General features: G+C 44.7%; 1 protein-coding gene across 1 annotated transcript; it reads right to left on the bottom strand.

Annotated features, from left to right (window-relative positions):
• Nucleotides 1-7,220: 7,220 nt before the first annotated feature.
• LOC142074794 (small integral membrane protein 15-like) lies at nt 7,221-8,693 on the bottom strand. The gene is made up of 4 exons (XM_075135673.1): nt 8,628-8,693; nt 7,974-8,271; nt 7,649-7,722; nt 7,221-7,483 (listed from the first exon to the last, which is right to left on the bottom strand). Exon 4 carries the CDS (start codon nt 7,454-7,456, stop codon nt 7,232-7,234), a length of 225 nt encoding a protein of 74 aa, XP_074991774.1. The 5' UTR covers nt 7,457-7,483; nt 7,649-7,722; nt 7,974-8,271; nt 8,628-8,693; the 3' UTR covers nt 7,221-7,231.
• Between the last annotated feature and the right edge of the window lie 13,817 nt (nt 8,694-22,510).

Below are 22,510 nucleotides of genomic sequence, written 5' to 3' on the forward strand. Positions count from 1 at the left end.
ATGTATTGGAAAATGTGAGACCTAGGCATGACATAGATGGTATAGAATAAGGGGTGGATACTGTCCTGGTTTCGGCTGGGACAGAGTTAACTTTCTTTCCTGGTATAGTGCTGTGTTTTGGGTTTGGTGTGAGAGGAACGTTGATGGCCCATTGATGCTTTGGTTGTTGCTGAGTGGCGCTTGCACCGGGGACTTTTCGGCTTCCCATGCTCTGCCAGGTGCTTTGGAAACTGGGGGGGTAGCATAGCCAGGACGGCTGACCCAGCTGGCCAACGGAGTATTCCATACCATGTGACATCATGCTCAGTATATAATTAGGAGGCGTGGTCCGGGAAAAGGGGGGCTCTCTCGGTTCGGGACACGCGGTTGGCGGCTGGTGAGCAGTTGCATTGTGCATTGCCTGCTTTGTATATTCTGTTGTTGTTGGTTTTGTTATCATTGTTGTTATTAGTGTTCTACTTTGTTTTATTTCCATTATTAAACTGTTTTTATCTCAACCCGGGAGTTTTCCCACTTGTGCCCTCCTGATTCTCTCCCCCATCCTACCAGAGTGGGGGGGTGAGCATGCAGCTGTGTGGTGTTTAGTTGCTGGCTAGGGTTAAACTATGACATTCCCTTAAAGGTTAGAGCACATTACATATTCATAATCTTATATTTCAACAGAAAACTTAAATGGTATGTTTTTGGGGGCAGTTGATAGTGAAGCTAGCCGTTTTCTAAAATATTTCAATTCATCTTAGAGGAGGAGAGAAGATATATAACTCTTCTGAACCTGCCAATGTAATTGTAGCAGGAATTATGGAGTCACCACCTAGTCCATGGTAGGAATTATGTCGCCGCCACCTAGACCATGGTAGGAATTACGTGAGTGCCACCTCAAGAGGGCTCGGCCCTAGGTTCCTGCTCGAAGAAGACGAGTCGCCAATCATCTGAGTAAATAAGTGGTTTATTTATCCGACATGCAGAGCAGCTCGAGCTGGGTGCCTCCAAGGAGGGACCCCTTCCCCAGATCACGCCCCCCAATTATACCCGTACTACCCAGCACCTGATCCCCAAGTCCAATCACTTAATTCTTGTCGGTGGTCTCTTGATTTCTTATTGGTTTTCTTTGTTGCTGGGCTGGCCGCCTTCTGAAGTTACCTCATTCCCTTGGAATTGTTGCCTTGGTCCTTATCTTCTTCATTCTGCTCGCATCTGCCGGATTCAGCTAGTTCTGTGTTAGCAGCACTAGTTTTATCTAAAAGTTTACTCTCGGTCAGCTCTTGCGGCCTAAGGCTTCAACTACTTTAGCTTCTAGTGCTAAGCAAGGCTATTAATCCTAACAATTCTCAACAGTAATTAAAAAAAAAAAAAAAAAGATTTTTAGCTCCCAGTCACTGTATAGAGCATATCAAACAGTAAAGGGTTGGGTAGCAATGGAGCCTCAAAGTGAAAATGTAGCTGTGTGCAGGTGAGTTGGAAGAGCCTGTGGTGCCATTCAGATTTACAGACTACTTGTCATGAGTATAAGAGCCCAGCAGATGTTGGCTTCTCTACCGCTCTTCAGCAGGTGATAGGAAGCCCTGCAGAACCAGGAGGGTGTCTGGGGAGGAACCTTTCTAACACTCACTGTATTTAATTGCAGTGAGCCATGCAGATAAACTGAAGCCAAATTTAGAAGAAGATTAGTTACAAAGATCCTGTAAATTTCTAGTGTGTTTTAAGGATAATTCCTTCTATAAATATGCATGCAGTAATTTCATTAAAATTTACATTTTGAACCAAGTTATTATCCTATTCAAATTTGGAACTACTGGGATCTCTTATTTAAATGCCTGTAATGGCAGGGAAACTTGAGTCTCATAAGTGCTTCAAACTGCAGCAGCTATGGTGATTGAACCAATAGTATTTAGAAATACAATCACAATGTTTAAAAAAAAAGTATATGTTCTAGTGAGAATTGAGAATGAAGTATTTGCTGGTGATAATATTAGAAACAGGAAGGACTCAGTGCCCATGAGGTACTTCCACAGAACAAACTTACCAGTATCAAAGGACAAGATATTTATGCTAAGAAAACTCATCTATTTGACCCAGTTTTTCCAACGTGACAATTGACACAAGATTCCCGATTCACATTTTCTTTAGTTTGAGCACAGGAACCCTGATTTCAGTGTACATGTTAGTGGCATGAATTTAATGTATAAAATAGATGCGTGAAGATACTTTGAACTTGAAAATTTTTTGTTCTGGTGTGGATTGTATAGAAGATTCTGAACAAATCACTTCAATATATTTTTCTGTGTTGACTAATGACGATCATTCCTCATGCTTTTTTCGAGATCAACATGGTTATTTTACTAGATCACAACTATACTTTGGCCAGTGAAAGTTGATTAAAAGACCCTTAGTTGAGTCTGAAAACCAGATGACAATTATACCGCAACATTTTAAACAGACTTGGAGCATTTGGAATTTAGTTACAGCTGCTATTACCTGACTAAGATAACTTTGTTGAAGTAGTCACTGGAAAAGATTAGTAAGTTAGTAAGTAGCTGTTCACAGTAAGTGAATTACATTCGTATTTTAATAAATAATTTCATGCTGTTTTAGCAGAGACTATGATGCAGTCTTCAGATATCACAAAAGTATATGCCCTTGTTTCTTAGGAGTGGGGTAATACAAGCACCATAGGAGTAATCCCCTTGAAATCAATAAGGTCATGGTAGATTTATACAGGCATGTGGTAAACAAGGATGGAATTGAGAGATGTTATAATGAGGTTTTGCTATACTGACTGTTGAAAATTTGACCTTGTTACACTTGGCAATATTTTTATTTGAGTACGGGAGAATTTCCCTCCCCCCCTTCAGTTTGCAAAGTTGTTTATGTGCTGCTTGTGTATTTTCATGCTATATAGGTATGTGAAGTGTTGTGCCTCTGCTCTGTGCATCTGTGAATTTAAGTATAGAGGCAATTAAAGACTAAGAAAAAGATGTTAGTTTTCATGATATCTCTAAGATAAGGTTTTCTTTAAATACTACCTTTTTAAAGTTCTTAAATGTTGCATGCACTTGCTATGTCAACTCTTGGCAATATCACATGTATTTTAATGCCATTCCTAAAATAATGCCATGGTCTTCTGCTCAGAGAAGTGTACTGGTCTAGTTTCTCCTTAGCTCTGCCATATACTTGTAACCTGGAGAAAGCTGTTTAGCCTTATTCCCTCTGTATCACAGTCTAAATGTGGTGTCCTGGTTTCGGCTGGGATAAAGTTAATTTTCCTCCTAGTAGCTGGTATAGTGCTGTGTTTTGGATTTGGGATGAGAATAATGTTGATAACACAGTGATGTTTTAGTTGTTGCTAAGTAGTGCTTCCACAAAGTCAAGGACTTTTCAGCTTCCCATGCTCTGCCAGGTGCACAAGAAGCTGGGAGGGAGCATAGCCAGGACAGCTAACCCAAACTGGCCAATGGGATTTTCCATACCATATGATGTCATGCTCAGCATATAAAGCTGGGGGAAGAAGGAGGAAGGGAGATGTTCGGAGTGATGGTGTTTGTCTTCCCAAGTAACCGTTACATGTGATGGAGCCCTGCTTTCCTGGAGATGGCTGAACACCTGCCTGCCAATGGGAAGTAGTGAACGAATTCCTTGTTTTGCTTTGCTTGCGTGTGCAGCTTTTGCTTTACCTATTAAACTGTCTTTATCTCAGCCCAAGAGTTTTCTCACTTCTACCCTTCCGATTCTCTCCCCCATCCCATTGTGGGGGAGTAAGCGAGCAGATGTGTGGTGCTTAGTTGCCAGCTGGGGTTAAACCACAACAACCTGGTAGATACCTAGAGTTAACATACAGCTAGCCTAAGCAGTGATGTGTTTAGTGTCCTCATCGTAATACCCAGTTCACCTTTGCTGGCCAAGCAGTCATCAGCTGAGGATGTGTCGTCCTCCCTTGTTTCTTGGACCGTGCTGGTCCTCGGCCTTACTGAGCTGTCTTCTGAATCTCTGGGCCAGGGTCCCCTCGCGGAGTTTTACGTCTTTTTTTTTTGCCAGTGTTTTTTCTCCGGAGTTACTAGTACCATCTCAGTAATTTCAGTTCTGCCCTAGCTTTTTTTAAATTATTGTTTTATTATTTTGTTTATTTATTAATATTGATTGGCTTTGGCTTCTGTACTAGCAAAGTTGTACATCTGTGTTTCCCAAAACTGTGCCCTGGGGCACAGATACCTGCAGTCATAGGCATAGTGAGTTATAGGAGGAAATGCAAGTGATAAATAGCTATATAGTAGCAAGTCCTACATAGAAAACAATGTAAAAGGTAACCTGATTTGTAACGCATTTTTACATTTGTTGATGACTGTATTTAATTATTTTTCCTTTTTGATCCAATAGAGTAGTGAAACTGGGATACCACAATACAGTTTTTCTTCAACAACATGATCAAAACATTAAGACATTTTAAACTAGGGCTGAAATTGCAGTTGTAGAAAAAAACAATTAATTTTGCCACATTTTATTTTACCTACATACCTGAAAATTCGGATTATAAAATTAAGGAAACCAATGACTGTTTAAAATATTTTATTCCAACATTGTACATTGCATTTACTTCTGCTTTATCTTTCTACTGTGTTCTTAGGAGATTCTTAATGAAAATTATAGACAAGAAATGAAACAGAAAATCAAAGATGTGTCTGAAAAGGATAAGTGCCTTCAGGCCAAGGAATACGAGGAGGGACTTGTTGCTGAACCAGTTCATACTCACATTAAAGGCCATGCATCAGCCCCTTACTACAGAAAGAGCAAGCCTTAACAAGATCCAACAAGCACTACAAATACCTTTCAGCCAGGTTCCTGGATGCCACCAGGCAGTGGCAGTAGTCATAATTAATAATTGTAATGTACAGATATTGCTAATGGATAAATATTTTAACAGACAATATAAAAAGCTGTTATATATAGTGAGTGTGTAATAAAGTAATATTAAAGCAGTTTCATTTATTTTTGCAGAACTGTTCAAATAGGCTTAATCTGACAAACTACTGTAAAATGTTTGGATTTAGTGAAAAACAGGATATGTTACAAAGGAATTTTGTTTTCAGCAGTTGCTGTTCATCAATTACTCTTGAAATCATTTTAGGTAGAAGGTTTTCTAGCTAACGTAATTTTCTCATATAATTCTAAATTGTTTTTTTCCTTGAAGACTGATTTATTTTTTAAATTGTTTTTTTATGTAATAGATTTTAATTAGTGCACTTAAATTATCTTCCCGAACCTAGGCATTTAAGATAGTTCCCCAGAATTCCTGTTAATTCTCTTGACAGCACCAGTGTGCTGAAGTTGTAAGCTTTCCTCTGGCAATTGGATGGAAAAGTTGATTTCATTAACAGGAATCACTATGACACTACAGTGACTATGTACTATATTATATTTAGAGACATTCTTTTAACTTATTTTAATAAAAGAATCAACATATTTGAATAATGTTTGATTTGCAGCCAGCAGTAAGGACAGGATAAAACCAGGCCAAGTTAAACTACATATAACTACTATAATAGAGGTTAGAAGCACTTGGTAAAGCCACTGGAAAATAACAGAGAGGAGACTGTCATTAATATAAAAAAAAAGTTTTTTATTTCTGGTGGATGCAGAATCCCATGTATTATAAAATGCAGAAACGTCATATTCTAATAATGCTTGCTTTGACCAAAAAAATTGGAAGATGGTCAATAGTTACTGGTTGCATACAAGTACTTCACATTTACTTTAAGTTGTTTCAGTTAAACTCCCCACTTCTAATCCCCCTTAGTGTCAGTCAGCTCTATAGGTCTCCTCATTTGAACAATGGTATTATTTTAAGGTGTTATTTTTAAACATATAATGAAAGACTAGTTGCTAGAAAGCACAACTCTGTGCTGCTGTTTAGAAATATGCTGTCTAAAAACCTAATGACTGCCACAAGCTGTTTAAAACTAGACTATTAATAAAAATTAGGCTTTGAAAAATTAATCACTTGTTAGAAAAAAACAACATGAAATGGAATTAAGGTTAAATAATTTTGGCATATTTACAACACAACCCCCACTTGGACTTTTTCCAGTATGCCAGCATTTTGCAACCTGGAAGGCAGCAGTTTCAAGGGCCACGAGAACAGAGATCCTACCTAAAATCAGAAGGTCCTAGATCAAAGGTAGCCAGAAGGTTAGCAAGTAAGAAGAACTACTGTCACCAGTGTGCGCATCCTCCTCCTGTACTCTTCCACAGCCACCCGCTATAGGTCACTAGGACACAGAACACTAGGCCACCTGGGCCTTTGGTCTCACCTCATTTATTGCTATTCTTTTGAGGCATAAGAAGTTTATGAAGGCAGAAACAAACAAGTTAGAGGTGGAACATTCATGTGATCTTTAGGGAAAACCAAACAACATAGGAGTGTATTTTGTAGAAAATGAGTGGCCTAAGACAAATGAAGGTATTAAGAACAAGTAATCAGTTTCCTGGAGTTTGGGCTGAATTTAAAGACTCTCAATGGCTTTTCCTGTTTCCTGAACTACCAGCCAAGTTCGGTTCTTTGTGCAGACAAGCCCCACCATCAAAGAAGCTACAGCAGCCCCTCTGGGCACACAGCTGAATGAACCACATGGTCATATGCAGTGTCCTTAAAGGAAATCAGTAAGGTATACTAGCAAACGCTGAAGCTATCTTATCTCTACAGCTCTGCTGAAGGTATACCAAAACTTGCCTTTCTGTAATACAGTTCACCAGGAATTACAAATACTTGTAAGCACAACATGAACTACTGCTGCAGAAGGTTCCTACAGGAATGGAAACAAGGAAAATGGCTCACTACACTAAGAAAACAAAGGTCATAGCATTAAGGAGTCATTCACATTTTCCCCATAATTTGACAATCAAGATACTTGTTAAGTCATAGCTCAGCTAAGGTGGGGGGGGGGGAAGCTACCCCCAGTGCCACCCAACATTCAGTTTTTAATTTAACATTCAAATTTTGAAAAACAACCTGCACTAGAACACAAGTAGTAGATTTAATAACTGTAACAAGTGTCACTTGGGCAAACTTTAACATAAATCATCTCAGCAGAAAAAATATATTTAAAGGATTAAATTTCATACTTCAAGAAATAACAGGATCAAGTATCAAAGGAAGGTTACAACACAAAATGTACAACAGTGCTTCATGAAAGAAGTGGATTCTTTGCACAAGGCAGGCCTTTCCCCCCCCCCCCCCCATTTAATCCTTCTTTGTTTGTTTGGCTTTTGCAATATTCTCTTGGCATTTCTGTTTCTTCTTTTGCTCTCGCTCCCTGGCCTCAATCATTTTTGCAAGCTTCCATGAAAGTGCTGCACTAATTACAAACAATGGTGTAAGGGCAAAGATCACAGAAGTAAGAAAGCCATATGGATCCTTTGCAGCCCACTCCATGATGTATTCAGCCCAAGCTTTAATACCGAACATCTTTTCTGTTTTTCTATTGGGGAAACCCTATGGAATAATAAGAAAAATAATTCTTAGTATTCAGAAAAATAAAAGCAGTTACCATTTTAATATGTCATCATCTTTCAATGAGCAAGTTCATTTTTGCTAGAAGTTAAAAGTAGTGCATAGTATGTGAAACTGAGCACAATAAAAATGAAGTGTTGACCCTACCTTAAAGTACGATGTTTACAAAGTAATTAGGCATTTCATCCAACAGAGCTTCAGATACTACCAAGAAAAAGTTGCTACACGGGGGGGAAGAAAAAAGAAAAAAAAAAGTGAGGTATGTGCTTCTTTGGAAAAGAAGGAAAAAAAGCCTATTTGGTTTATCTTTCTATAGGTTTTACTGGGGAGGAAGCTGGTGCTTTAAATAGTAAACTAGCCATAGTAAGTCGGTAAGTCAAAAACAACTTAAAAACTGTGTCTGAACCGAGCATTAAGGTGCCAGTGTGCGTGAGCCCGTGCACAGGCGCACATGTAGAGGCCACCAGACTACCTCAGGCCGGTCGCCTGCGAGCGCCCAGGCAGGCTTAGGAGGTCCGGAGTCTCTCGACAAGGAGCAGGAGCTAGGCAGCCGCCAGGCTTCACCCAGGGCCACCTGGGACACCTTCATGGTGACTCCCTCCCTACCTCCTCCCGGCGCAGTCGTTATGCTCGCCCCCACCCCAGAAAGAACGGAGTGGAGACAACCGCCGTGCCCTCACCTGCGGCGGCAGGGGGGGAGGTGGCGAGCACAACGCCGCCTCGGGCATCCTCCAGGCGCGTCAAGCGACAGAAAGGTGGCGCCGAGATCCCTGCGGAGAGAAGACACAGGTCATGAGGGAAAGGCGCCCAGTGCGACCCGTCCCCGGCAGCACTCACCTTCGCCCGGCACAGATAGCGCTGCTCGGGGGGGGGGGCGGAGCGGAGGATAGGGGAGATGAGGGGAGGATGGCAGTAGCGAGAAGGCATCGCCGGGGCTCGAGGCGGGCCGTGCTGTCCCGCCTCCCCTCACTTTCCTCCCGCCAGCCGCGCCACCATCTCCCTCATCCACCCCCCATCACTGTCCCACAGTACCGCTGCCCTGGAGGGCGCCAGCCTGCCGAGCGGAAACAGGAAGGAAGCGCCCGCTCCGCCCATTCCGGCCAGACACTGAAGAAACGAAGCCCACCTGCCGCCACTGGCTAGAGCAGCCTCACCAGGCGCCCAACTCCCCTCCTTCAAGGCCGCCTGCCTCACGTGACTGCGGGGGCGGGGCACCGCCCCACACATACACACAGACTTGGGCGTGGGCGGAGCGGCCCGGCCTCCCACGCTCCCGGCGGGGGTGGGCCCCGCCCTGCCCGGGCGGTGCTTCCCATTCAAAGCCCCGAAGAGCCGCGCCGTGCCTCCTATAGCTGGTGGGTACCACCTACATCCCACTGATGATTTCCCGTGCTGTTGCAGCATTGAGATTTTTGTTATTCGTTTAAAAAAAGCTGTAGTCAGGAAAAATGAGTTTCCAAGGTATCTGACTGGATTTTTCACATTGTAAAATAACCCTGTTGAGGATGGTGGCAGGATGCAGCTCGTACCCAGTGACAAGTCTGGCAGTGATCGGTCACCCACTCAGGCCAGTGCAAGGTTGGGAATTGGTGCCCTGCATGCACAGTGGTATCACTGGTCTGTCACTTCTCCATTTTCTCTTCTGTTATAGTGCTACTCAAGTGCATGGTACAATCTAGAGGTAGACCACAAGTAACTTTTGCCAGTACCTTGACAAGATCCCACATGTATCTCCTGCACCTTGTGGGAAATCCTGACCCTCTCTGTTGGTCTTTCAGTGACTAGCTGCAGTGCATCATGCAGTTCCCAAGGGTAAAAGTGCTGTGCAATAGCTGCGTGCTGCTATCAGAACTTTGGTTGTTGCACTGCTCCCTACTGAACTGACCTCAGCAAAAATACTCAGCTGATCTCAGTATAATCTGAGTGACTGTTACAGCCCTTAATTTTCTCATATTGAAAATTCAGGGTTTGAGTTTTTGCTTTATGTGTGTTGCACCAAGCCTTCCCTCTCCCTTTGTGCATGCATGTGTGCACATGCACACACACACACATACTGATGTGAATAAAAACTCTTCATTATGCTTCCAAAGCAAAGTTAAGCATAGATTGGGTTTTAGTTTAGTACATGAGAAGATCTTGCAATCACTTAAATTGTATTGATCAATTCAGGAGTTCCTTTCTCTGCAGCATAATAGCAAATACCATAAGGGCATTCTGCTTTTGTATGTCTGTTTTCTTTCTGTGACTATTTATATTATTCAAAGGGCAGCAGACAGGCAAATAAGAAATATATTTTGTCAAAGGAGACAGTCATTGACAAGAGGTCTAACTAGTCTAAAATGCTTTAGATTGAATATGTTGAATGCAATTTTGTGCTATGTGCAAATTTTTATTATAGGTTACTTGTGCATTCTTATTCAAAACCTGTCTGTAGTGTTCAATCTCTTGTAACATCTTTTAAAAATAGTATCTCTGTACATGTGTTAGCCATTTACATAAGCGTTAAAACTCTTAGAGAGGTTATGGGTCCCTGTTTGATCTGTAATTTGCAAACGTTAGCAAAATATAACAGTCTAAATTTATTGGAGCTTAGATATTAGTTCTGAGGTGTTGTATTTATTAGTATCATTATAAGATGTTTTTGCATACTGTGTAGCCAACTTAAAAGTAGATGGCCTATTACATAAGTATAGTCTATTTCTGGTAAAATTGCATATTGGGCTAGAGGGGAAACAGTTATATTTTTGATGCTTGGATGTCAAATTCAGGTACTTATGCCAAAATAAGCACTGACCTTAGTCAACAGCTATATACAAGCTGCTTAATATCACCACCTTTAGACCTACTGCAAAATTAATTTCCAGTTCCAGTCTTTCCCATAATAGTAATAGTCTCATCTGTCTTTCTATGTCTTCTCTGTCTTATTGATTTAAAGAGAAAAGTGCCTGATTTATTGTGGCAGGGAAGAAATAAAAAGTAGGGATTTTTAATTTGCTTTTCTAAGAAAACAGTTCTTATGTAATTACCTTTTCTGTGTGTCCTTCTCCCCCTAAGAGCTTCTGAAGTTGTTGGCTGGTTACATTGGCAAATTAGTAGAGGTCTCATACATAATAATTCTGCTCCTTTAAGATTTGTGAAAATAGGCAGCTAGATAGAGAAGAGAGGCCCAGGCTACAACCTTGACTGAAAGCTGCAGTGCATCTGTGTTAAGAACAAAGAGATGTTACGGGATTACCACCCAGTGGGAAGGCTTCATTTGGGGCTTGCGCTCTGCTGAATTCAAAATAATTCAACCACAAGGCAACAGTAGATCAGGCTACTTGTTTTGCTTTTCTGAGTTACTCAGTTGTTATACTTTAAGTAGTTAAAGAGAGAACAGAAATTCCAGAGTTTACTGCAACTTGAGCAAAGCAGCACAACCCTTGGCACACCATCAGAATACTTTACAAGACCAAATTAAGCATATGTTTATGTTCACTATGACTTTGGCAGTTAACTGCTACTTTGTAAATCTGCACTTTCTTTTACATCTGTCATGGTTTAACCCCAGCCAGCAACTAAACACCACGCAGCCGCTCACTCACCCCCCACCTCCGGTAGGATGGGGGAGAGAATCGGAAGAGCACAAATAGAAAAACTCACGAGTTGAGATAAAAACAGTTTAATAATGGAAATAAAACAAAGTAGAACAGTAATAATAACAATGATAACAATAACAGAATATACAAAGCAGGCAATGTACAATGCAACTGCTCACCACCCGCCGACAGCATGTCCCAAACTGCAAGAGCCCCCCCACCCCTAGTTTTTATACTGAGCATGACGTCACATGGTATAGAATACCCCATTGGTCAGCTGGGTCAACCGCCCCAGCTATGCTCCCCGCCCCAGCTTGCCCTGCACTTCGCAGAGCATGGGAGGTCGAAAAAAGTCCCCGGTGCAAGCACGACCCAGCAACAACCAAAACATCAATGGGCCATCAACGTTCCTCTCATACCAAACCCAAAACACAGCACCCCCCAAGCTACTGGGAAGAAAGTTAACTCTGTCCCAGCCAGAACCAGGACAACATCTCATCTGGAATTCCTTTAAATTACCCTGTTCTGTTAATCATAGAATCACAGAATCATTAAGGTTGGAAAAGACCTCTAAGATCATCGAGTCCAACCATCAACCCAACACCACCATGCCCACTACACCATGTCCCTAAGCGCCTCATCTACACGTCTTTTAAATACTTCTAGGGATGGTGACTCAACCACTTCCCTGGGCAGCCTGTTCCAAGGCCTGACCACTCTTTCAGTAAAGAAATTTCTCCTAATGTCCAATCTAAACCTCCCTTGGTGCAACTTGAGGCCATTTCCTCTTGTCCTATCGCTAGTTACTTGGGAGAAGAGACCAACCCCCACCTCACTACAACCTCCTTTCAGGTAGTTGTAGAGCGCGATGAGGTCCCAGTTCCCTCAGCCGCTCCTCATAAGACTTGTGCTCCAGACCCTTCACCAGCTTCGTTGCCCTTCTCTGGACACGCTCCAGCACCTCCATGTCCTTCTTGTAGTGAGGGGCCCAAAACGGAACACAGTATTCGAGGTGCGGCCTCACCAGTGCCGAGTACAGGGGCACGATCACCTCCCTACTCCTGCTGGCCACACTATTTCTGATACAGGCCAGGATGCCATTGGCCTTCTTGGCCACCTGGGCACACTGCCGGCTCATGTTCAGCCGGCTGTCAACCAGCACCCCCAGGTCCTTTTCCTCTGGGCAGCTTTCCAGCCACTCCTCCCCAAGCCTGTAGTGTTGCATGGGGTTGTTGTGGCCCAAGTGCAGGACCCGGCCTTGTTGAACCTCATACAGTTGGCCTCAGCCCATCGATCTAGCCTGTCCAGGTCCCTCTGCAGAGCCTTCCTACCCTCAAGCAGATCAACACTCCCGCCCAACTTGGTGTCATCTGCAAACTTACTGAGGGAGCATTCAATCCCCTCGTCCAGATCATTGATGGAGATATTGAACAGGACCGGCCCCAGTACTGAGCCCTGGGGAACACCGCTTGTGACCGGCCGCCAACTGGATTTAACTCCATTCACCACAACTCTCTGGGCTCGGCCGTCCAGCCATTTTTTTACCCAGCGAAGAGTGTACCTGTCTAAGCCGTGAGCCACCAGCTTCTCTAGGAGAATGCTGTGGGAGACAGTGTCAAAGGCCTTACTGAAGTCCAGGTAGACCACATCCACAGCCTTTCCCTGATCCGCTAGACGGGTCACCTGGTCATAGAAGGAGATCAGGTTGGTCAAGCAGGACCTGCCTTCCGTGAACCCGTGCTGGCTGGGCCTGATCCCCTGGTTGTCCCGCACATGGCTTGTGAGCGCCCTCAAGACGAACCGCTCCATAATCTTCCCCGGCACCGAGGTCAGGCTGACCGGCCTGTAGTTCCCCGGATCCTCCTTCCGGCCCTTCTTGTAGATGGGCGTCACATTGGCAAGCCTCCAGTCGTCTGGGACTTCCCCTGTTAACCAGGACTGCTGGTAAATGATGGAGAGTGGCTTGGCAAGCTCCTCCGCCAGCTCCCTCAGTACCCTCGGGTGGATCCCATCCGGCCCCATAGACTTGTGAGTGTCCAGGTGGCGTAGCAGGTCGTTAACTTCTTCCTCTTGGAATATGGGGGGTTTATCCTGCTCGCTGTCCCTGTCTTCCAGCTCAGGGGGCTGAGTACCCTGAGGATAACTGCTCTGACTATTAAAGACTGAGGCAAAGAAGGCATTAAGTACCTCAGCCTTATCCTCATCCTTGATGGCAACGTTCTCTCCAGCATCCAATAAAGGATGGAGATTCTCCTTGGCTCTCCTTTTGTCATTAAAATACTTGTAAAAACATTTTTTATTGTCTCTCATGACAGTGGCCAGGTTGTCTTCTAGCTGGGCTTTTGCCTTTCTAATTTCCACTCTGCACAACCTAACGAGATCCCTGTACTCTTCTTGAGTTGCCTGCCCCTTCTTCCAAAGGTGGTAAACTCTCCTTTTTTTCCTGAGTCCCAGCCAGAGCTCCCCATTCAGCCAGGCCGGTCGTCTTCCCTGCCCATTCTTCTTAAGGCACATGGGGATGGCCTGCTCCTGCGCCTTTAAGACTTCCTTCTTGAAGAACGTCCAGCCTTCCTGGACCCCTTTGCCCTTCAGGACTGTCTCCCAAGGGACCCTCTCGACCAGTGTCCTAATTTATACCTCTGTGTGTGCCAGTGTGTATTTTATGCCAGACACTATTTAATTTTGTATCTATCAGTTATAAGCGGATGAGTGAGAGAATTGGAGGGCCTAGGAAGGTGCGGGAAAGGATCCACCAATGAAAGATTGCATTGTTTAAAGTGTGGTTTGAACGTCATGGTTTGTTGATTCATACTAAAAATCATAATGGTTTACCCAGTGTCGTGGTTTAACCTGGCAGGCAGCCAAATACCACGCAGCCGCTCGTTCACTCCCCCCCACCACAGTGGGGGGTAAGAGTGAGAAAAGGAAGGGTAAGAGTGAGAAAAACTCGTGGGTTGAGATAAAGACAGTTTAATAGAACAGAAAAGGGAAAATAATAATGATAATGATAGAATACACAAAATGAGTGATGCACAATGCAATTGCTCACCACCCGCGCTGACCGATAACCAAGTAGCGATCGCTACTTCCTGGATCATGCCTACCATTCATATACTGAGCATGACGTCACATGGTATGGAATACCTTGTTGGCCAGCTGGGCTAGCTGTCCTGGCTGTGCTCCCTCCCAGCGCTTGTTTTGTTTTGTTTTGTTTTTTTTCTTGAGCTGAATGTCCTTGACTAGCAGGGTACTTAGCAACAACTGAAAACATCAGTGTGTTATCAACATTCTTCTCATACTAAATCCAAAACACAGCACTAGGAAGAATTTTAACTCTATCCCAGCCGAAACCAGGATACCTAGATGTCATTCCAGATATCTAGGATAGGAAGGAACTTTACTTCGGATGGAATTAAGCTTTTCAGTAACTACATGACCTCAATGACAGCAGCTACAGAAGTAGCATAAAAATATAATACAGTAAGAATTTATGAAACATCAACTTTGATAAAATTAAATCACAAGTTAATTTATATATATACACACACACACATATCTATGAACAGCATTAAAAGTTCTGTTTCAATGGAATTTCATGAGAGCATGCTGGAGGGGACAAGCATTACTGTCCATAGTCACACTTTCAAAGGGGGAGTGGGCAGAGGAATGGAAACAGCGCTCCAAAAATCCAGCAAAAATAAAGAAAGATACAATGCAGAGAAAACTGCTGAGAATATAATACAGGCATGGAAAATGGGAGAGTTACTTGCATGAAAGCAAAGCATTTCTCATGCCAACAGTGACTGAAGAGTCTATGAGTGTTTGAGTGTGTGTGGTGAAGACAAGCTTTGAGTAAATGTATTCATTTCACTCAGATGTGTTGACATGTATCAGTGGTCCAGAATCGCTCTGTATAAGGAAGCTGCTAAATGTTTCACGCAGTGTAATCTTTAACTACCCTTTTATCATTTTTAAATTCTGAGGATAAACTAGTTCCTTGAAGCTACTTTTTTCTACATACAGCATGAATTCTCTAATAATCTTTATGTATACTTATTAATTTCCCAGGCATATTGTACTCCACCTGCTGAATATCCCTGTTTCTAGAAGAGCTAGGTGGAATTCTTGTGCACAATGGTGCTTTTCTGAATAGTTTTAAAAATTTTAAAATTAAACTTGACTATTGCTTTTTCCCCCAGCCTGTAAAATGTCTAAGCTGTGAAAGTTTTATTGGCACTTTTTTGACTGTGCATGATACATCCACAGTATGTGCCAGCCAATAAACATTCTGGTTTTATAGCTTTACTTGAGGCAACAAAACTCCTTTGTACCACTGGGGATTAAAGATTCTTTTTCTGCTACAAATCTTTGTTTTAAATCATTGGTGGTTTATGTTTAAATGGATTTGCAGTATATCTTTATTCTGTGAATTGCATGAACAACCCCATATATTTGTAGTTTGGCTACCATTCAGTGCAGCTAGGCCTGAGTATCCAAGACGAAAGTAGTCAAAATCATGACTAATACTGCTGCTCTACTTAATTCACTTCCAACCATCATTATAAATTGTTCTGCTACTATATACTTTCAAGGATAAAGCATGTGTTGGGACAGTGCATGACCCATAGGCCAAGTAACGTGCTGCACACTCTTATATCTTAAGAAAGTGATAAAACATAGACGTATGTATATCTAATATTCAATTAAAGAATGGTCAAATGCTTCTGTGCTCTAGGGGGACTCATTTACGTAATAGCATTGTTTTTATTACCCTTATAATGAATGATATAATTGAAGAACTGAAGTGTGTCAAGCCTTACTCCATCCTTCATTTGTTCCTATTTTAGGTCTTCTTACAGTTCAAAAAGGGAAAGGAATTATCAAAGATACAAATGGAAGTTATACAAATAATAGAGATCTTTTCTTCTAGATCACTAATGCATTCTGATATGGCCATGGTTGATATGAGTATTAACTGGCTTCTGGATTTTCTTAGGTTATTTTAAAGGGAAGGAGAGAAAAAATCATCATCGATGCAGCTTTATAAAAACCCAGAGGTAGCTTAGAGTAGCAGTTCAAGTAAGAAACTGAGAATCACGGGATCTTATACCAGCTGTGACACTAGGCCTGGGCTCATTCTGAAAATTTTAGGTGTCTCCACAGAAGTCTGATCCCCCGGGAACAATGGAGAAAGGCAATGGAGAAAGATTGGTGCTTCTGAACAGTGATTCAGGCCCGCCAGGATGCGAGTCATGACTCTGAAGCTGCTTGTTTCCTTTCATGGACCATAGAGGGCACTAAGGATTGAGGATAGTGTTCCCAACTTAAACACCTCAGTTAAATGCCAAACTGAAGTGCAAGGAACCCAAACCAAAAAACATATCCTTCAGTGAATCAACTCCATGTCCTTATGCGTATGATGTGTATGTAGGTGATAAAATTTATCCACCTTCTTAAAATATTTTGAGGTTGTTGAGCAAAAGAAGCAGTGCCAGTATGACTGTTAGTTTAACTTTTAGGATTCAGATTCAGATTTTCCTTGATTTTGTAGAAGCTTGAGTTTAACATTCAATTTATGCCTATTATAAAGCCATATGCAAGTAACACAAGCTTTTCAAATTCAGGGAGTATGGATGTGGTTAGAATCATAGAATCATAGAATCATACAGGTTGGAAAAGACCTCTAAGATCATCGTGTCCAACCGTCAACCCAACACACCATGTCCACTAAACCATGTCCCTAAGGGCCTCATCTACACGTCTTTTAAATACTTCCAGGGATGGTGACTCCACCACTTCCCTGGGCAGCCTGTTCCAAGGCCTGACCACTCTTTCAGTAAAGAAATTTCTCTTAATGTCCAATCTAAACCTCCCTTGGTGCAAACCTGCTCCAGCATGGGCTCCTCTCCACGGGGTCACAGGTCCTGCCAGGAGCCTGCTCCAGCATGGGGTCTCCATGGGGTCACAGCCTCCTTCAGGGCACATCCACCTGCTCTGGCGTGGGGTCCTCCATGGGCTGCAGGTTGATATCTGCTCCACCGTGGACCTCCATGGGCTGCAGGGGGACGGGCTGCAGGGGGAAAGCCTGCCTCACCACGGTCTTCACCACGGGCTGCAGGGGAATCTCTGCTCTGGTGCCTGGAGCACCTCCTCCCCCTCCTTCTTCACTGACCTTGGTGTCTGCAGAGTTGTTTCTCTCACATTTTCTCACTCCTCTCTTCTGACTGCTGTTGCGCAGCAGTTTTTCCCCTTCTTAAATATGTTAACACAGAGGCGCTACCACCATCGCTGATTGGCTCAGCCTTGGCCAGCGGCAGGTCCGTCTTGCAGCCGGCTGGCACTGGCCCTATCGGATATGGGGGCAGCTTCTGACATCTTCACACAGAAGCCACCCCTGTAGCCCCCCCCGCTACCAAAACCTTGCCATGCAAACCCAATACAGCTCCTCTGCTGAGGAAGCCACAGAATGAACCTGCTTGTACTCAGTATTGGGGAGATGTCTAGTTACCCACTAGAAATACCAACATCTAGTAAATTTTTGCAATAGAAAATAGGGTAAGACCACAAATAGAAGAAGTATTAGAACCCCATGCAGCTGCTTGCTCACCCCCCCACTCCGGTGGGATGGGGGAGAGAATTGGGAGGGCACAACTAGGAAAGCTCCCAGGTTGAGATAAAAACAGTTTAATAATTGAAATAAAACGAAGTACAACAGTAATAATAACAATGAGAACAACAACAATAACAGAATACACAAAGCAGGCGATGCACAACGCAACTGCTCACCGACCGCGGACCGCGTGTCACGAACGAGGGGGGCGAGCCCCCCCACACACCTGGTTTTTATACTGAGCATGATGTCACATGGTATAGAATACCCCATTGGCCAGCTGGGTCCACCACCCCGGCTGTGCTCCCCACTCCCGGTGCAAGCACCACCAGGCAACAGCCAAAGCATCAATGGGCCATCAACGCTCCTTTCACACTAAACCCAAAACACAGCACACCCCTCAAGCTACTGGGAAGAAAGTTAACTCTGTCCCAGCCGGAACCAGGACAATATCCACCCCTTATTCTATACCATCTACATCATGCCCAGGTCTCACATTTTCCTATACCTTCCAATTAGTCACGACTACTTTTCCTGCCTTTTATATATATACGCACACAGAGATATCATTCCCTAAGTCCATGGGGATCCCTCTAAAATGTCCATTGAGTTAATTTAGTCCATGACTTTGGGCTCCATCTGTCATAACAGTCTTTCAGGGCAGGAGAGATGGTGTGTGGTGTTGGACTCTTGCATGCGGAGGCCAGTTCTGGGTGCTCGTCCGGTTCTATCATCGTTGCACTTTGCTCAGTTTCATCAGAGTTCATTCTACATTACTCTGGGTGATTCTTACTATAATACTGTTAATATGGCATATGGTAACCAAAGAAGTGATGACATACACTGTTATATAGCAATTAACATCATACAATCCAGTTCATTGGCTATTTTCACCCAAAATCAAATCCCCTTGAGGTACACACCGGACTTCCCCATCCTTTCGCATCACCCACCAAGTGCACCCAGGTCCTTGAGCAAAAGCAATCCCACGGATGGGTTTTCCCTTGCCAGAGGCAGGAGTAACCCAGACTGTCTTCCCCAGCATATTTCTTATGTGCACGACAGGGACTTTATCCCCCTCTACAGTACGTAAGAGTCTTGACTGGGCAGGGCCAGCTCGATTGGCAGATCCCCTCGTGTTGACTAACCAGGTGGCTTTTGCTAAATGTGTGTCCCAATGCTTGAATGTCTGTCGTGGTTTAACCCCAGCCAGCAAAAATAAACGCCACGCAGCCGCTCGATCACCCCCCCACTCCGGTGGGATGGGGGAGAGAATCGGGAGGGCACAAGTAGGAAAGCTCCCGGGTTGAGATAAAAACAGTTTAATAATTGAAATAAAACTAAGTAGAACAGTAATAATAACAATGAGAACAACAACAATAACAGAATACACAAAGCAGGCAATGCACAACACAACCGCTCACCGACCGCTGACCGCGTGTCACGAACGGGGCGCGAGCCCCCCCCCCACACCTGGTTTTTATACTGAGCATGATGTCACATGGTATAGAATACCCCATTGGCCAGCTGGGTCCACCACCCCGGCTGTGCTCCCCACTCCCGGTGCAAGCATCACCCAGCAACAGCCAAAGCATCAATGGGCCATCAACGCTCCTTTCACACCGAACCCAAAACACAGCACACCCCCCAGGCTACTGGGAAGAAAGTTAACCCTGTCCCAGCTGGACCCAGGACAATGTCCCACCACCCATTGCCCTCAGTGTTGTCTTTAGCGGTCTGTTGTATCATTCGATTTTCCCAGAGGCTGGTGCATGGTAGGGGATGTGATAGACCCACTCAATGCCATGCTCTTTGGCCCAGGTGTCTATGAGGGTGTTTCGGAAATGAGTCCCGTTGTCTGACTCAATTCTTTCTGGGGTGCCATGTCGCCATAGGACTTGCTTTTCAAGGCCCAGGATGGTGTTCCGGGCAGTGGCATGGGGCACAGGGTATGTTTCCAGCCATCCGGAGGTTACTTCCACCATGGTGAGCACATAGCACTTGCCTTGTCGGGTTTGTGGGAGTGTGATGTAATCAATCTGCCAGGCTTCCCCATAATTATATTTCAACCATCGTCCTCCATACCAAAGAGGCTTTACTCGCTTGGCTTGCTTGATTGCAGTGCATGTTTCACATTCATGGATAACCTGTGCAATAGCGTCCATGGTCAAGTCCACCTCTCGATCACGAGCCCATCTATATGTTGCATTTCTTCCTTGATGGCCCGAGGCGTCATGGGCCCACCGAGCTATAAATAATTCACCCTTATGTTGCCAGTCCATATCTACCTGAGCCACTTCAATCTTGGCAGCCTGATCCACCTGCTGGTTGTTTTGGTGTTCTTCAGTGGCCTGAATCTTGGGTATGTGAGCATCTACGTGACGTACTTTTACAACCAGGTTCTCTACCCGGGCAGCAAAAGATGGGTTTACTTCTGCACTGCCAGTTGTTCTGCTTCCACTGCTGCAACCACCCCCACAAGGCATTTGCCACCATCCATGAGTCAGTATAGAGATAAAGTACTGGCCATTTTTCTCGTTCGGCAATGTCCAAGGCCACCTCTGCAAACTGACTCGATTCACCTTCTCCTTCAGCAGTTTCTGCGACTTGTCGTGTAGGACTCCATACAGCAGCTTTCCACCTCCGATGCTTTCCCACAAGGCGACAGGACCCATCAGTGAACAGGGCATATTGCTTCTCGTTTTCTGGTAGTTTATTATACATTGGGGCCTCTTCAGCACGCGTCACCTCCTCCTCTGGGGATATTCCAAAACCTTTGCCTTCTGGCCAGTTCGTGATCACCTCCAAGATTCCTGGGCGACTGGGGTTTCCTATTCGGGCCCGTTGTGTGATCAGTGCGACCCACTTACTCCACGCAGCATCGGTTGCATGATGTGTAGAGGGGACCTTCCCTTTGAACATCCAGCCCAGCACCGGCAGTCGGGGTGCCAGGAGGAGCTGTGCTTCAGTACCAACTACTTCCGAAGCAGCTCGAATGCCTTCATATGCTGCCAATATCTCTTTCTCAATTGGAGTGTAGCGAGCCTCGGATCCTCTGTATCCCCGACTCCAGAACCCTAAGGGTCGACCTTGAGTCTCCCCTGGTGCTTTCTGCCAGGGGCTCCAGGTAGGGCCATTCTCCCCGGCTGCGGTGTAGAGCACATTCTTCACATCTTGTCCTGCCCGGACTGGCCCAAGGACTACTGCCTGAACTATCTCCCGTTTAATTTGTTCAAAGGCTTGTCATTGCTCAGGGCCCCATTTGAAGTCATTCTTCTTCCGGGTCACTTGATAGAGGGGGCTTACGATCTGATTGTAATTTGGAATATGCATTCTCCAAAAACCCACAACGCCTAAGAAAGCTTGCGTTTCCTTTTTGCTAGTTGATGGGGACATGGCTGTTATTTTGTTGATCACATCCATTGGGATCTGACGACGTCCATCTTGCCATTTTATTCCTAAAAACTGGATCTCCTGTGCAGGTCCCTTGACCTTACTTTGTTTTATGGCAAAGCCGGCCTTCAGAAGGATTCGGACTATTCTCTCCCCTTTCTCAAAAACTTCTTCTGCTGTGCTGCCCCATACAATGATGTCATCAATGTATTGCAGGTGTTCTGGAGCCTCACCCTGTTCCAGTGCGGTGTGGATCAGTCCATGGCAAATGGTAGGGCTGTGTTTCCACCCCTGGGGCAGTCGGTTCCAGGTGTACTGGACGCCCCTCCAAGTGAAAGCAAACTGTGGCCTGCACTCTGCTGCCAAAGGGATTGAGAAGAAGGCATTAGCAATATCAATTGTGGCATACCACTTGGCTGCCTTTGACTCCAGTTCGTATTGAAGTTCCAGCATGTCCGGCATGGCAGCACTCAGTGGCGGCGTGACTTCGTTCAGGCCACGGTAGTCTACTGTTAGTCTCCACTCTCCATTGGACTTTCGCACTGGCCATATGGGACTGTTAAAGGGTGAGTGAGTCTTGCTGATCACTCCTTGGCTCTCCAGTCGATGAATCAGCTCATGGATGGGGATCAGGGAGTCTCGGTTGGTGCGATATTGCCGCCGGTGCACCGTTGTGGTAGCAATTGGTACCTGTTGTTCTTGGACCTTTAACAACCCCACAACAGAAGGATCCTCCGAGAGACCGGGCAAGGTAGACAGCTGTTTAATTTCCTCCGTCTCCAAGGCAGCTATACGAAAAGCCCACCAGGACCCTTTTGGGTCCTTGAAATACCCTCTCCTGAGGTAGTCTATGCCAAGGATGCACGGAGCCTCTGGGCCAGTCACAATGGGGTGCTTCTGCCACTCATTCCCGGTTAGGCTCACTTCGGCCTCCAATACAGTTAACTCTTGGGATCCCCCTGTCACTCCAGAAATACAGATGGGTTCTGCCCCTTTATAGCTTGATGGCATCAGGGTACACTGCGCACCGGTGTCTACGAGAGCGTTATACTCCTGTGGGTCTGATGTGCCAGGCCATCAAATCCACACAGTCCAGTAAACCCGGTTGTCCCTTTCCTCCACCTGGCTGGAGGCAGGGCCCCTCTAGTCCTGGTCATCATATTCGCTATCGACTTCTTGTAAGTATGAATCAGAAGTCCCTTTATTAAGGTCGGAAGTGGAATCAGCCCTTCTACTCTGTCTGGGGAACTGCTCACTGGAGACTGGAGCAGCATTTTTCCTGGAAGAATCCCCTTTTGTGGTTGTTTTTCCTTGCAACTCACGTACCCGTGCCTGTAGGGCTGAGGTAGGTTTTCCATCCCACTTCCTCATGTCCTCTCCGTGGTCACGCAGGTAAAACCACAGGGTGCCCCGGGGTGTGTACCCACG

The sequence above is a fragment of the Calonectris borealis genome, chromosome W, assembly GCF_964195595.1.
Source record: "Calonectris borealis chromosome W, bCalBor7.hap1.2, whole genome shotgun sequence".
Lineage (NCBI taxonomy): Eukaryota > Metazoa > Chordata > Aves > Procellariiformes > Procellariidae > Calonectris > Calonectris borealis.